Raw genomic sequence first — 16,793 nt, forward strand, 5'->3', positions numbered from 1 at the left:
TATTTACGTCTTTTATTCTTATGGTTTTCTGTTCTACTTTTGGGGAAAGGGAGTCATCTTGAGACAGGGTCTCTCCCTATGCAGTCCAACCTCAACTGTTGATCCTTCTGCTTCTGTCTTCCAGAGTGCTAGGATATAGGTGTGTGCCACCATGGCTGGCCTCTTCCCCTTTATTTACCCAGACATTGTTACTGGGTAGAGAAAAATTGGAAATGTCACTTTCCCAGATTCCCCAACAGCATCTTAATCTGCACTTCCTCTCTTGTCTTCGTTTTGAGTGGAAGAGCCCATTCTTGTGAGGTGGCAGCCATATTTATTTTTACTTCTGGTCACAAACAGCAAAAGGAAAAGGTCAAAGACTGTTTTCGCTCACACAAGGGTTAGCCACTCTCCCCATGAACAGAATAGTGTTCAGAGCAACTTCCCTGATAAGGACCAGGAAGGGCCTGTTGGCCTTGAAGGTCACCCTGCTTGGGTTCAGTGAACGGCCAGCAATCACGACTGCAGTGCTCGCTGCTGCTTCGCTGCCTTCCTCATTCACCTGCAGGTCACACAGGAAACAAGCATTAGCTACCCTGCTAGTCCACACAGCTAATCCACACACACAGACCCTGCAGCTCCTCACACTGATGTTTTCCAGTAGCTAGTATGAATGAAATGTATGCCCTGGCAAAGCTGCAGCCCATACGGGGCGGTTCCGTTGAACTTCTCCATATTGGGGTTCATGGTCTTAAGCTGATGAGGATGATTGACCAGGTCTCTTCCTCAAGAGGGCACCAGGTCTCACTACAGATGGCTGTGAGCCACCATGTGGCTGCCGGAAATTGAACTCAGGACCTCTGGAAGTTAAGGCTGTAACCGCTGAGCCATCTCTTCAGCCCTAATATGCTTGGACACAAATGATTCCCTCCAGAAGCCTCCTCATTCTTACATCCAGTGGATGCAATGCACTGGGCTCATCCAAAGTCTTGCGAGAGTTGTACAAGTGTGATTCCTGAACTAGAAGTCACAGTCTGGTAGCATGGTGGAATGCTATCGTAGGGCATTGTTTTGAACCAGCTGCTAATAGAAATTCAGGAGCAAGATCAGACATCTATAATTGAAATAGATTCACTCTTGTAGTATAAAAAAATCCTAGGTATAACTACCCCCAAACAGCTACACAGAAGCTGTGCCTTATGAAAAGACAGTCCTCCAGTTGGATGAGATGTTTTTCTTGGAGTAATAACCTGAGCATGTGTTTGAATGACACATCCGAAGGGCAGACTGCCTTCAGAAAAATCTGACCATTGATAACATTATGTGTTACTGTCTTCTCTGGGATAGGATCTTGCTGTGCTTTCTAGTAGCTGAGGCTAGCCTGTCATTCAGGATCCTCCTGTATTAGCCACCTACTCTGGTTTCTTTTAAACAGTCTTATTATATACCCTCTTGCTGGCTTTCAGCTTTCTTTATAGACCAGGCTGGCCTGGAACTTGTGGCAATCCTCCTGCCTTTGCCTCCTCTCCTGGACCATTAAGTAAGTGTGATCTCTGTGCTTTGTGGGGCTGGTTAATGTTTCCTTCCCTTCCCTTTGGCTGTTCCACATCTCCAAGTTCATGCTAGGACTAAATTTCCAAGTAGTGTGAAGATAAGATACAGCCAGCTCCCACTTCCCTCAGGTCCCACTGAGCTTGGCTCCTACGATTAGTTCTCTGGCACTTACTCTGAACCTTTCTCTCTGATTGCAGCCTTGCAAACTCAAGCCCTGTAAACTTTGTCTAATCTTGGCCCATTTCCTTCTGCTCAGTCTTTGCTCCCAGGATGAACAGCCTACACCACTCGGTGTCCAACCTGAACATACGTGAAAACCCTTAGGCTCCTCCCACGCCCATCAGTCTCCAAGGGTAAAGATCTCCACCTAATGCTAAGGAGCCACACTTCGGTATCTGAGAATCAGAACTACAAGCTGGCACGACTTACCCTAACACAGTTCTGTGCTCGCCTCGGTTGGGGGAAGAGAGGCTGAGCAACACTCCACGATTTTCCAAACTGAGACTTCTCAGATCTCAGCACACTATTGTGTGTAGTGAATCTCTCAGGATAAACATGTGCCAGCCTAACTAGGTTTCTGAAATGCTGTCTCTCACAAGAGTCTCCTAGAACACACCTGGGAACACTAAGGCAAGCCACACTCATTAGTTACCCCTTTCTTATGTTCAATTGCTCTTCACCTGCTTCACTTAAACACACGCCCCTCCCCATTCTGTCCAGATTGGGTTTTAGTATTTTGCCCCCTGTTTTCCATATTCCTGAAACATCCCAGAATTCCCTCTCAGTGACTTGTGCTGGCTCCTTTTCCTTGGGCTTCCCTCTAAATATGCTTCTCTGGCAGGAGAGGAGGTCAAATAGCTGGAGCTTGAATGTCGTACACAGGCAGACCTCACGGAGAAGGCTTCAAGCTTCTCCTCGTGCATGATTAAAGGAATATTGCAAACTTGCCTCTTCCCTGTTCTGTCCTGCTGCTAACAGACCTGCTGTGTCTGCCCAAGAGCGCAGCAGGAAACTCCAGATACTTGTGCAGACTGATAGCAATGCAGAAAAGGCAGAAGGTGGAGGGAGATGAACTCACCTCAAGAAACGCTTTGTGGAATGCATCAGAGACATACAGGTCATTCCTGCCGTCTGCAACAATCCCTAGAAAGGAAGATCAGGAAAGCGGGTTTGTGATTTGACTCCAGGCCACACAGGAGATCAGTCTGAATGAAGACATTCCTCTGAGTGGTTTGAGAAGTAGAATGCTGAACTCCCCTCGTCACAACCTCCACCCCCTCACTGGATACCTCTTAAAAACAAGGAGGTAGTTGGACTTCTTTGACCTGGATCTTGTGAATTTAATCTCATGTCAGCTTCTTGGGGAAGGTGGAAGGGTGGGACTCTGTTCTTAAAGAAAAACCTGACTATATCAAATAAAAATGTTTTCCCAGACTGGTAACATTTTTGAGAGGTTTGGCTTTCACAGCTAGTTTAAAGGTTAACTCAGTAAAGATAAAATCAGATTACCTGGTTGATACCTTTTTAAGATAGAGTCTCTTTGGGTAGCCCGGGCTGGCTTTAAACTGTCATCCTGCCTTAGCCTTGAGTGTTGAGAATATAGTTGTGTGCCACCATGCCCACTTCTGGGCTTCTTTTTGACAGAGATATCGGGGGTCAATGAGATTGTTCATTGGGTAAGGGCACTTTGCCCCCAACCCTGACAACCTGAATTTTTTTTTGTTTTTTTTTTCGTTTTTTTTTATAGATTTATTTATTTATTAAGTATATAGTGATCTGCCTGCATATGTCCCTACAGGCCAGAAGAGGGCAGCATATTTCATTACAGATGGTTGTGAACCACCATGTGGTTGCTGGGAACTGAACTCAGGACCTTTGGAAGTGAAGCCAGTTCTCTTAACCTCTGAGCCATCTCTCCAGCCTCTGACAACCTGAATTTAATCCCTGGGATACACATGTCTTTAAACACCTGAAAGTTGTACACACACACACACACACACACACACACACACCATGGCACTTGTGCATCCTCATACACAGATAAGCAAAAGATATTGCCAGACATGGTGGCACACACCTATAATCCCAGCACTCAGGGTGGAAACAGCACAGTCAGTTGAAAGTCAGTCCTAGCTGCACAGTGGTTTCCAGGCCAACCTGGGCTGCCTAAGACCCTGTCTCAACCAAAAACAAAAAAAAAAAAATGAAAAGTATTTTAAGGTCCATTTTTTAGCTTTAATTTACTGTCATCTCGTTTTTATTTTATTCAAGATTTATTTTCTCTCTCTCTCTCTCTCTCTCTCTCTCTCTGTGTGTGTGTGTGTGTGTGTGTGTGTGTGTGTGTGTGTAGGCACCTATGAAATCAGATCCCCTGGAGCTGGAGTAACAGGAAGTTGTGAGATGTCTGCCTTGGATTCTGGAAACTGATCCTGGGTCTTCTGCAATAATGATCCGTGCTCTTAACTGCTAAGCCATCTCTCTAGCTTCTTTTTTATTTTGCTTTTGAGACAAGGGCTTCTTAAATAGCCCAGGCTAGCTTGGATCACTATCTTTCTGCCCTACCTCCCAAGTGCTGGAATTATAGGCATGTCTCAGCATGCCTCACTTTTAATGTCTGTCTCTTTGAATTCCAATGGTGTCCTCTCCTCTATTAGATACAAAATCATAGGATGACAGTACTGGCTAGACTCCTGGAAACACCCCCTGTCACAGTGGGGCTGGGTAGGGCAAAGGATTGCCACAGCTTATCACAGAGCCCAGATCAGAATCCAGGTATCTTGACTTGACACTCTTTTCTGTGCTTCCCTTGACTCTCTCTCCCACATGTGGTCAAGCCTTCACCTTGAAGTAGAGAGGAGGTAGTTTTCTCCTTTACCAACCTGGGAGTTGGGACTTCTCAGGGTTGAACAGATCCACAAGGCCCATGTCTTGCAGCTGCTCCTTTAGACTGAAGCTATCCTCAGTGCGGAAGCGAGGCATATGGACCACAAGCATGGTCTCCGTCAGCTCGTCTAGCCATTCCTGGAGCAGCTCTGGGGAGAGTTCCCGCTCCACCTTGGCCAGGCTCTTCTCAGGCTTGGGCAGGATGAGCACCATGGTGATATCATCGCCCTTGAAGGGCAGCTCCAGCACCTGGGTGCCTTCTGCTACACGCCGGTATTTGAATTTGCCTTCCTGGTACATCATAGACACTGGGCATGTCTGCTCATCAGCCTTGTAGAACATCTCCCTCCTTGTGTTCTCAGGGCTAAACTTTGACTTCCACAGGCCCTGAAAGATGTCAGATTGGAGAATCATAAAGCAAGATCAAAAATATCCTAGCTGAATACGTCCTGACATGGGACATGATCATTGTCGGATTGCATCAGCAGATAAATGCAGCTGTTAGAAAAGCTAAATGTCTCTTAAAAGGCTAAGAATTATGTGTGAATGGCATGGTTACTTCTGTGTATTTCTATGTTTTTCAGATTTCCAGCAATATTAGTATCATTACTTTTAAAAAAAATATTTATTTATTTATTTATTTATTTATTATGTGTACAGCATTCCTTCCATGTGTGCCCGCAGGCCAGAAGGGGGCGCCGGTTCTCATCATAGATGGTTGTGAGCCACCATGTGGTTGCTGGGAATTGAACTCAGGACCTCTGGAAGAGCAGTCAGTGCTCTTAACCGCTGAGCCATCCCTCCAGCCCTAGTATTATTACTTTTACGTGTGAGAGGAGGGGTTTGCCCCTGTGCGTGTATGGACATCAAAGGGCAACTTATCACCATGCAGGGACTGGGTCTTTCTTCCCACCATGTGGGTTCCATGCTGGAACTCAGGCTGCCAGGCGTGGTGACAAGCACCTTTATCAGCTGAGCCATCTTGCCAACCTAGTATTTTTTTTTTTTATCAGAAAAGTCTAAATCCAAGACTAGCCTACAACCCTGTTTGCAAGTACATTCTGCCTTGTGTTTCTGCTGACAGCCTCCAGAGCTCGGAGCTCTATCCCTGATGAATTAGAGGGCAGACTCAGACAGCAAGCCCAGGAATCTGTCTGGAAATCCTGCCTGACTTCCGGCACTAATCTTTCTCGTTGTCTGACTCTTTGCCCTTGTGATAAGTTATTTAACTTTGAGCGGTGGCTTCTCACCAGCAAGTTAGGCATTAGAAAGAGCCAATGGCTTTAGAATGTGAACTGTGAACTCTAAGGGTGTACAAATACCTCACTGAGCATTTCACGTGCTCACCTACTCTGACCCTTTGATAATCCTGTAAAGTAGGTGAATTCTCGTTACCATTTTTTAGATGCAGAAATCAGGCCATAGGAAAGTCCCCAATATCTCCCTAGTAACTCACAAGAATTTGTATACTTGGGCTGGATGGTGGTGGCACATGCCTTTAATCCTAGCGCTCAGGAGGCAAAAACAGGTGGATCTCTGAGTTTGAAGCCAGCCTGGTCTACAAAATGAGTTCCAGGACAGCCAGACTGTTACACAGAGAAATCCAGTCTCAATAAACAAAAACAAAACCATATACTTACAAACAAGAAGTCAAGATTTCAACAAAAAATCATACTGCATAAATGGCCCAGGGTCCCACTTGCAGTGGCAGGAAGATCAAGAGTTCTAATAAATAGCAAATTGTCCCATAAACTGTAGGGTGACACGCTGTGGGAATGCAGTCTATTGTTCTAATAAATAGCAAATTGTCCCATAAACTGTAGGGTGACACGCTGTGGGAATGCAGTCTATTGTTCTAATAAATAGCAAGTTGTCACATAAACTGTAGGGTGACATGTTGTGGAAATGCAAACTATTGTTCTGGAGGAGAGGGGATCTCCAAGAGGCAGAGTGATTGATACTAGCAGTGACTGGCTAAGTCCCTGGGCCACAGGAAGGAAGGAGAAGCACCAACATTGCATGTCTAAGGACAAAAAATACGTCACAATTCCAGCTGCTCTGCAGAATGTCCATGGTGTCTTTTCCACTATCCTTTCCCTCTCCTTCTCAAATGTGGTAAAATTGGAGTGGTCGTTAGACCCCTGGACTCTGAGGAAAACAATTCATATATATGGCCACCTCACAGGCCCCTTCTTAGTCTGCAATGAGCCCAGTACTCAGAGCTTCTGAACCCCAAGGAGCTGTATACAATAGAAATTGCTCTAGGCAGTGGAGAAATCCACCAGTAAAATCATTTTGTTTCAGATTTTAAATACATTAACTGAGCATAGTTTGAATGCACACGCCTTTAATTCCAGCACTCAGGAAGCAAAGGCATGTGGGTCTCTGGAGGCCAGCCTGGTCTACTTAGCAACTTCCAGGACAGTCAAAGATGCATAATTTTAAAAAAAGGAAGAAGATAAAAAAGAAAAAAAAACATTAATTGCATGGCAGAAATTGTCATACAAGGGGGCTGGAGAGATGGCTCAGTGGTTAAGAGCATTGCCTGCTCTTCCAAAGGTCCTGAGTTCAATTCCCAGCAACCACATGGTGGCTCACAACCATCTGTAATGAGGTCTGGTGCCCTCTTCTGGCCTGCAGACATACACACAGACAGAATATTGTATACATAATAAATAAATAAATATTAAAAAAAAAAGAAATTGTCATACAAGTGCAAAAGCTTGTTAGCCTTGAAGGATAGTTCACCTGTTCTGCCCCAACCTGGGGACATGACTAAGCCCCTGGACTGCTGGGCTCTTCAAAAATTTATATGGCTGCCTAGCTCATGCACGGACCATTTCTCAGAAGGGATCTGACTACACATGCCCCAAGATGTGGAAGGGGGTGAGCTTCATAGTGAGGGGAAGTCCCTGGGGTCTCTCTAGGACCAACTGGAGTACCTTGAAGTAAATGGTATTAACCAACACCAGGGCTGTGAGCTCGTTGATGGCTCCCTGGGGGATGACGTCTTTGATGCGGCCTTCAGTCTTATTAGCTACCCAGTCGTTGATGCTCACTCGGGATTGCTCTGCATTTTCCTAAAGAACACAAGGAGGGTGAGTGGGGAAGCGGGAGAGGAATGGGAGGAGGGAAGGAAGTGTAAATTTTTGAATGGAAAAAAATAAATTAAAAAAAAAAAGAAGTAACCTGTGACCTGTACAACTCAATTACCCTTGAATTTCAGGTCCCCCCCCCCCCCCCCCCCCCCCGCACAATGCATTTTGTTCTCTGCTCTCGTCCAGTGTCTGGTTGAGAGGCCACCGCTTTAGCCCACTTATGAAGCCTCACACATCCGATATACTGTCACTTGTGTTTTCCTATGGTTAATCTTTTGTCATGCCAGCGGTCAAACCAGGAACCAGCCCACTAATCAATGTTAGAAGAAGAGAAAGAAAGAGGAGACCAAGGATCAGGAAAGAAGGACGCGGAATGCAGTCTGAAGGGCAGAAGGCCCGGCGTTATCTACTCTGATGCTGGAAAACCTAAACTCACAGGAGCATCTTCTCCAAACATGGGAAGAAATGAGTAATGATGTGGTTAAGAGGAAAGGGGGTAGTCTTGTGTAGTAAAATAAGTTTAGAGCCGGGCGGTGGTGGCGCACGCCTTTAATCCCAGCACTCGGGAGGCAGAGGCAGGCGGATCTCTGGGAGTTCGAGGCCAGCCTGGTCTACAAGAGCTAGTTCCAGGACAGGAACCAAAAGCTACGGAGAAACCCTGTCTCGAAAAATCAAAAAAAAAAAAAAAAAAAAAGTTTAGAAAAGGTGGTGGTGGTGGTGTGCACCTTTAATCCCAGCACTCGGGAGGCAGAGGCAGGTGGATCTCTGTGAGTTCAAGGCCAACCTGGTCTATAGAGTGAGTTCAAGGCCAGCCAGGGCTACAGAGTGAAATAAAATGCTGACAGAATTAAGCTTGGTGGTTGGAATGGGAACAGCCCCATCGCTTCATGTGTTTGCATACTTAGTCCCCAGCTGATGAAGGATTTTTGGAAAGGATTAGGTGTGTCCTTCCCGGAGGAAATATGTAACTGGGAATCAGCTTTGAGGTTTCAAAAGCCCATGCCAGCCTCAGTCTCTCTCCCTGCTTGTGATTAGGCCTGTGGCTGCCAGTCTGCAGCCACGCTTTCCACCATGATGAAAATGGACCACGCCCTCTGAAACCCTAAGCAAGTCCCCAGCTAAATGCTTTCATTTTTTTAGAAAATATTTATTTATTATGTATACAACATTCCTTCCATGTATGCCTGCAGGCCAGAAGGGGCACCAGACCTCATTACAGATGGTTGTGAGCCACCATGTGGTTGCTGGGAATTGAACTCAGGACCTTTGGAAGAGCAGGCAATGCTCTTAACCACTGAGCCATCTCTCCAGCCCTAAATGCTTGCATTTTTAAGAGTCACTTTGGTCGTGGTATCTCTTCACAAAAATAGAACAGTAACTAAGATAGAAGTCAAGGTATTTTTTGTTGTATTATACTTTATAGGCTTGGGTGCTTCATGAGCTCCAAGGGGGCATGCACCAGTTTTATTTTACCATGACATATTGGAGCTTGGTAAGATTAAATAAAAAAGTAATGTGTTACACAACATCTTTAGAGAACCCCCAAGCCGGGCGATGGTGGTGCACGCCTTTAATCCCAGCACTCAGGAAGCAGAGGCAGGCGGATCTCTGAGAGTTGGAGACCAGCCTGGTCTACAGAGCTAGTTCCAGGACAGGCTCCAAAGCCACAGAGAAACCCTGTCTCGAAAAACCAAAAAAAAAAAAAAAAAAAAAAGAGAGAGAGAGAGAGAGAGAGAAGCCCCATAACAGGAGGCGTGAGTATCGTCGCTCTCTGAAGTCTGGAGTAAGGGTTACTGTGCCAAGGGTTTTGATTTGTCCTCCGCCTCCACCAGCCATTGGCAAGTACAGCAGTGTTTATTTGGATCCTGTTTCTCCCCCTTCTCAGTGTGAGTGGAGAGGACGCCGATGTCTACAACTCACCTTGAAGTCCAGGGGCTGGAGCTTGGCTCCATAGACAATCTCACTAATGTCCTGATAGGTCTCGTTGAAGGTAAGGGATTTGTCTCCAAAAAGGCGATTCGCTGCTACCAAGTTGGAGGACTTGTTGGCTTTTCGATAGAGTCGGCAGTTCAGTTTGGCAAAGAAGAAGTGGATCTGATCGGATGTTTTCTCTGAGATGGTATCAAACTTAAAAACCTATAGTGACAAAAGAAAACAGTCGGTGTGATTGGGCAGCCCAGTTACCACGGGTACCAGGTACAGTGCTGGACCAACAGCCGTTCTCAGCGGCTAAGTTCCCTCCAGTACAGTGCCTGGTACAGCAGCTCATGTTTTGAAAACGACTATGCAAGAAAAAGAAGAGTAAAAGGCGGGGAACGTAATGGGGAAAGACCAAAAGACAGGACTGCCACTGCTCCTTAAGGGACTGCAGACAATGCAGGATACTTTCCGACCCCATGTGGGGAAAGCATCTTGGTAATTCTCGACAGATCGAGGAACCAAGATAGTGGATCTCACTGTAAACAAGCATTTCCACAGCATCTGCTTGGGTCAGCACCTCTTCAGGGCTCTGCCATGCTGGCTGTGGAAGGGCTGAGAAAGGCAAAAATTGTGTCAGCAAGGAAATAAATAAACCCAGAATCAGAGTCTTGGGGTTAAAAGGACTTAAAAGTCCCTCATACCAGTCAGAGCCATAGCAGCTGCCACAGACCCAAACCACCTTCTTCATCACCAGCACACAATGGAGAGGCTGGCCCCTCCCCCTCTATGCTCTGTCCTCCGTGGGAAAAGGCTTTTCGGTTTTATTTATTCTGCAATTCAGGTTTTCCTGATTTTGTTCTAATATGTACTCTGTGCTTGTGTGTGTGCCATGTGCGCATGGATGTGTGCACACATGCAGGTGGAGCTCAGAGGACAACCTCGAGTCTTGTTACTCAGGAACCATACACCTTTCTCTCCACCTTAAAACAGTGTTTATTTGGAGGGTGGTGAATGAATGCCTCGTGTGTGGGCGTGCCTAAAGAGCCCAAGAAGACTCTGGATCTTCTGCTGCTGGGACTACACAGGTTATGAGCTGCCAGATGTGGAAGCTGGGAATCTAACTTGAGTCCTCTGGAAGAGAAGGAAGCTCCTTTCACCTCCGAACTCTCTCTCCAGACCCATCTTTCCCTTATGTGAGACAGTCTCTCACTGGCCTGGAGCTGCCGCAAGGGATCCGCCTGTCTCTACCTCCCCAGCTCTGGGATCCGCCCGTCTCTCCGCCCCAGCTCTGGAATTACAAGCCTGTGCGTAAAGCCCAGCTTTCCGGGTCTGGAGCTCAAACTCAGGACTTGTGCCTGCAAGGCAAGCTCTTCACCCTCTCCCCAGGCCCCTTTTGGATCACTCTTGGCTAAAAGCTCTGTGGGTCTCTTGGAGAGAGAGTCACACCAATTTTCTATATCTGACATCCCAGAAGATGTAGAAGAGACTCAGGACGTGTTTGATTACAAGTGATGTCATATCTCTGGTGGGTTTTTCTGCCTGTCTTTATTTTGCGTTGGCAGAAATTAAACCAAGAGCTCTGTGAATTACTAGTCACGTGCTCTACCCCCAACCACGTCTCCAGCTCTTGTTTCTTTTCATAGGAAGGATCACATTTAAGTTCACATTTGAGGACAGGGACATTTGAGACTGAGGCCAGTGTGTGAGAACTTACTGATAGGGGGCAGCATTGTGACAGGAGTTTCTAATGTGCTGCCCAGCATCCTTCACAAGAGCACCAGGGACAGACTACAGGGAAAGGACAGTCTCTTGTCCACTGTGCTGGCGACACCGAAGAAGCAGCCTCTGAAAGCTGAGCCCTCTTCTGTGAGAGCAGGTGTGCATTGCCTCAGCCCTGAGCTGAACAAATGAAGTTTAGTGGAAACCGGCCACTGGCATAGATAGAGGTAAACCTTCCTAACTTCCAGAATTCAGTGACTTGGAATCACAGGACCACTATATGCCATGCTGGAGGATTTTCTGCCTCCCTGTCATTTGTCCTTGTTTCCAGAGTGAGATTCTGACATAGGATTCCCTTTTGTATACTATGAATATGTTTTATTACCAATGGTTAATAAAGAAGCTGCTTTGGGCCTATTGCAGCACAGAATAGAGCAAGATGGGAATTCTGAGCAGAGAGTTAAAAAAAAAAAAAGAAGGTGGAGTCAAAGAGATGCCATGTAGCAGCTGAAGGAGACAGAACCATGAGCCTGGTGGCAATACTTAAAATAATAAAAATGGTTTAATTTAAGATGTAAGAGTTAGTTAATAAAAATCCCAAGTTAATAGATTAAGCAGCGTTTTAATTAATATAGTTTCTGTGTAATTCTTTTGGGTCTGGGGACCTGGGAAATGAACAAGCTGTCCCTGTCTATAAGATTCAACCTGAAGAAAGCCAACAGGGCACTCAAGTCAAGGGCAGAGTAAGGATCTAATGTTTCCACCCATGGTTTAGGGTGATACCAGTGGCTACTTCATTCATGGTATTTCTTATTATCTTGCTACACACACACACACACACACACACACACACACAATATACATATACATATATACACACACATATAAATGATAAAATAAATGAATATACACATAACTGGGCATAGTAGTACACACCTGTAATCCCAGCACTTGGAAAGTAGAGGCAGGAGGACCACAAGTTCAAGACAATATTGTTGTAAGGAGGCTGCTTGTTCATTTCCCAGCTGCTCAGACTCCCAAAATAACCACATAGAAACTGTATTAATTAAATCACTGCTTGGCCTATTAGCTCTAACTTCTTATTGGTTAGCTTTTACATATTAATTTAACCATTTGTATTAATCTGTGTATCGCCACATGGCTGTGGTTTATCAGGTAAAGTTCCGGCGTCTGTCTCCGGTAGGGCTACATGGCTTCTTTCAACTCCACCTTCCTTCTCCCAGCATTCAGTTTAGTTTTCCCCACCTAGCTCTATTCATTTGCCCTATCACAGGCCAAGACAGTTTCTTTATTAACCAATGGTATTCACAGCATACAGTGGGAAATCCCACATCACAACATGCATGAGACATTGTTTCAGAAAATGAGTGAATGAGAGAGAGAGAGAGAGAGAGAGAATGACTAACAAGAGAAGTTGCTACACCAGCCTTCTCCCATTTATAAATAGTACAGAGCATGGGCTGGCAAGAGGAGTGAGCAGGTACAAGCACTTCTTGTCAACCCTGACAGCCGGCATTTGATCCCTAGAACCCACAAAAAGTCACATGAGTAGCTTGCATCTGTAATCCCAGCGCTCCTATAATATGGGGAGGAGAGACCAAAGAATCACCTGGAAGTTTGTAGGGAAGCTAGCCTGGACTCTGCAGAAGGGCAGAAATGAGGGACCCTCGCTCAACAAAGTGGAAGGAGAGAACCGACTCCTGAAAGTTGTCTTGGGCTTCCACACACATGCCGCAGCACTCAAATAATAATAAGTAAAATAATTTTTAGATGCAAGAGACAAGGAAACATTTATAAAGAAGACATTCAGGTAGTAACTCCTTGACTAATTAAAAAAAAATAGCCACATGGTAGCTAATACATGTAATTCTGCTATTCATAAGGCTGAGGCCAAGTGATCGTCACAAGTTCAAGGTCAGTCAGAGCTACTTATTGTAAGTATGGGGTCAACCTGGGCTACATAGTAAAAACCTTTCTCAAAAACTGAAGGGTTATTTTGAAAAATAGTCCTGGACAGGAGAGATTGCTCAGTGGTTAAGAGCATTGGCTTCTGCTTTTCCAGAGGCCCCGGGGTTCAATTCCCAGCACCCACATGGCAGCTCACAACTGTCTGTATGTTACTCCAGGTGCAGAGGAACTAACAGAGACACATGCAGAAAAGAAAGAAAGAAAGAAAACAAGAAAAAAAGAAAAAAAGAAAGAAAGATCCCAAGACACGAAACAATAATTCCAAGAGAGTCATAACCCACAGTGAGTTCACGATCATTAGACATAAAGAAGTTTGAGAGATGTTCCCCAGCAAGGAAAGAGGTAGAGAACTTCACACTACCTCCATCAGCTGCTTGAGGGTGTCATTACAGGCACCCAGCTTGGTCATAGCAAAAGCCGTGGAGATGCTCAAGGGCGACAAGAAAATGTTGTCATTGTCATTCTTGGAGTCTGCCAGGTGCTGATAGAAGGTGGTGGCAAATCGAGAGTTGGCCTTGGACAGTTCCCAGACCCGGCGGTTGGTGGCCTCTGGTATCTTCTGCTCTTGGCCATCCTCGTCAGTGGCCTTCTTGTTTGGAGGGCGGTAAATGCACATGGGATTCACAGGGATGTCCCGGGGCTTCGCTATGCAGATGTCATCCACAGAGTTTCCATCACAGATCACACAACCCCAGGCACCAATGAGTAGCAGGGAGAGGAGACGTACCTTCCTGCAGGGGGACAGAACTGTGACTACCCATGCGCACTGGCCACCACAGCCCTATCCCCGAGAAGCACAGGTTCTGGTCTTTGCATTTGAACTAAGCTTTGCTGTCCAGAAGACCCATCCTAGGCTCCTTGCATGGACACAGTTATATACTAGAAATATGTGTGTGTTCTTGCTCTGAAAAGGAGAACGCACTTTCCCTTGGTGAGTGGAACACACACATGTGCCCTCTAGAGAGACAGAGAGCAAAGGGAGCCAGTCCCCAGACACAGATGGAGTATAGCCTGGGAGGCTTTGCCCAAGAGGGTAAGAGAATGAATGCAGCCAGTTCAGTGTCTGCTTGCTGAAGGTTCCCAGATCCATAGCCCCAGCCTGACTGTTGGCCAGACAGTCCCATCTGGAAGGCCTGGGGCTGCCGTCATGAGATGTGACCTGCTGAGCTGGTTTCCCACCCACACATCTGCTCTTCCATCCTACAGCCATGGATCCTGAACCAGGAAGTCACCCTGAATCCTTCTCCTCCTCATTTAGTCTGACCTTAGATTCTGTTAAGGCCACTTCCGTACCCCCTGACCTTTACTGCATTCGCCTTGGTTCTGCCCTCATTCTTTTCTGTACCCTGAATTTTCCCCCATAGCTTCTAACAGGGGTCACTAAAAGTAAAGATAATCTCACACTGAAGGTGTTAGGATTCAAATAGGGTTTCAGGAGCCTAGGTTGCTTCATCCTCACTGTGCGGCTAAGGATGACCTTGAACTTCTGATTATCCTGCCTCCAGACCCCAAATGCTAGGATGGTTGGCAGGTATAATGCCCAGTTTGATATCTTTCTAAAAAAAATGAAATAGTAGCCAAGTGTGGTAGGGTATATATCCTTAATCTCAACATTTAGGAGGCTGAGGTAGGAGGATCATGAATTTGAGAGCAGCCTGAACTATATGATACCTCAATTTAAAAAAAAAAATGAAGTAGTGAGATTGGCAAGAGAATCTGGACACTCAGTAAAGCAAACCAAGGAATAAATTCCCCAGAATATGCCTGTAGCTAAAACAGTGTGGGCCAGGCTACCCCCAGTTGCTCTGGGGTACCTGAGCCACCTGAAGGGAGTCTGTATCTGGGCACTGAGTCCGTCTAGTCCCCTTCTGGAAGAAAAAGTCAGGCACAGAGTGCAGAAAAGACTTGCTGAGGAAGTCTGCTCTGTGGGAGACTCGGTGGGCTGTGGAGGCTGAGGGCAGGCAAAGGGTGTGTGGACTTTTGTATGGTCTGAAACCAATTCTGCAGCTTGAGAAGTGAAGCCATTAAGGGAAAGGAGGAAGGGAGGGTGACAAGACGGAGGAGGGGTGAGGGAAGGGAGAGAGAGCTACGGTCCCTATCTCTCCATTGTCTGGTGTCCCTCATTTTGTACTTGGGGCTTATGGAAACGTGAGTGGAGGCGGGAGCGTAATAGAAACTACAGTGGCCAGGCCAGGCTCTCCTCGCTTCCAGCTTCCTTCAACACTTACATTAAGAAGGGTGTGGTAGCCAGGAGGGAGTCTCTCTATGACAAGGGAACAGGGCTTTGGCATTAGTCAGAGGTCCCCGAGACCGGGGCAGCTGCTTCCGAGAGGAGCATCAAGCAAATTAGACGGCTGCCCTGGCCGCGTCCTTCGCATGGCCCATCTCTTCCCCTGGGAAGGCCTCCCTTGCGTCGGGAGCTAAGAACTTAAGATAGGGCTTAGGTGAAAGGACATCTTCCAAGTAGGTCATTAACTACCAGGGAGACAGCCTGGTCTTCTCAGTGTCAGAGGTCAGCCTTGTGAGTCCTTCAGAAAACTCAGAGAGATCCCTTACCTGTCTCCAGCAGCCGCGCTCCCTAGCCCATTGGAATACATGGCCGATGCGCTTCTACAGAGGAGGACAGGAGATGGTGCTGGCTGAAGCGGTCGCTCTGAAAACTGCTTCTTTCCTCTAAATCTTACAGAGGTCCAGAGGCCAGGTGGGGGTGGGGGAGGGAGCTGGTCAGGAGCGAAGGGCTGAGGTCAAAGGCCGATGACCCATTCCCAGGGTTAAGCAAAGTATAGAACTCGGTGTTGTTTAGTTAGTAGGCAAGTTAAAGTTCAGTCAGGCCTAGGGAAAGTGTGGTCCCCCTTTCTTGCCCACAGCCCTTCATTCTCCCATCACGTTTATGAGGGAAAGGGAAGAACACAGAGAATTCAAAGCTGCTTAGGAAGTCCCTGACTCAGGAGGACTCTGAAGGAAAACAATTCTGATTAATCAAATCAGGAGCTAGCAGAAGTAGAGGGGAGCAATTGGGAACAGCCGCTGTTATGGCTCCCCACCTCAGTGGGCTGGCCCCACAGTTGTGTAGTTAAAGTTGACCTTGAACTCCTGATCTTCCGGTTTCTACCTTCCAAGGGCTGGGATTACGGGTGTGAGCCTCCACCCCTGTTTCCTTTACTGTCCACAAGAGCAGCAACTGTTGAAATATCTTCCTTTTATTTTTTAATCTCAAAAGTTTATTTAGCAAAGAAGTTTCATATGTACACAGCCCAATTCTACACCACAGTCAACAGGCCCTTTGACACCTCTGCTGAACGCCAGTGTCTAGACTCTTCCCAAGCCTTCTAAGATGACGAAGCCGTTTGCTAGGATGACCACCGTGCCGGTGTTGTTCTGCCACATGCACTGGCTGCCATCTCCACACACTCTCCAAACACAAGATTCATAAAGGGATCAAAGCCCCACAGAACTCCTCGTACATGTCTGCCACCATTTAATGTCAGCAATAACTTCTTGTCCATAAATGTCTTCAGTTCAGGGAGCGGGGGAGGGAACCTTGTTCATGGTAGCTCCTCAGTAAAATCAGCATGACAAAAAATACTTCATTTTGTTTGTTTTTTGAGACAGGGTTTCTCTGTTTAACCCTGGCTACCCTGGAACTCACTC

The 16,793-nt window shown here is 46.4% G+C and overlaps 1 protein-coding gene and 1 pseudogene across 1 annotated transcript; both read right to left on the reverse strand.

Moving 5' to 3' along the window:
* Positions 1-296: 296 nt before the first annotated feature.
* Serpinc1 (serpin family C member 1) lies at positions 297-15,848 on the reverse strand. The gene is made up of 7 exons (XM_041663064.1): positions 15,699-15,848; positions 13,504-13,873; positions 9,435-9,650; positions 7,359-7,496; positions 4,413-4,803; positions 2,612-2,676; positions 297-541 (listed from the first exon to the last, which is right to left on the reverse strand). Exons 1-7 carry the CDS (start codon positions 15,737-15,739, stop codon positions 353-355), a joined length of 1,410 nt encoding a protein of 469 aa, XP_041518998.1. The 5' UTR covers positions 15,740-15,848; the 3' UTR covers positions 297-352.
* A 603-nt stretch (positions 15,849-16,451) lies between these two features.
* Positions 16,452-16,654, reverse strand: LOC121454886 (annotated as a pseudogene).
* Positions 16,655-16,793: the final 139 nt, after the last annotated feature.

This window comes from Microtus oregoni, unplaced genomic scaffold, assembly GCF_018167655.1.
Source record: "Microtus oregoni isolate MIOR12 unplaced genomic scaffold, Mior012 000013F_ref0000133, whole genome shotgun sequence".
NCBI lineage: Eukaryota > Metazoa > Chordata > Mammalia > Rodentia > Cricetidae > Microtus > Microtus oregoni.

Excerpts from the sequence above, each read along its gene's own strand:
- Serpinc1 (XM_041663064.1), bottom strand. The coding sequence starts at position 15,739 with ATGTATTCCAATGGGCTAGGGAGCGCGGCTGCTGGAGACAG. Across the intron at positions 9,651-13,503 it reads CCCTCAAGCAGCTGATGGAG|GTTTTTAAGTTTGATACCAT; the intron begins GTAGTGTGAAGT and ends TTGTCACTATAG. Across the intron at positions 542-2,611 it reads TCCACAAAGCGTTTCTTGAG|GTGAATGAGGAAGGCAGCGA; the intron begins GTGAGTTCATCT and ends TGTGACCTGCAG.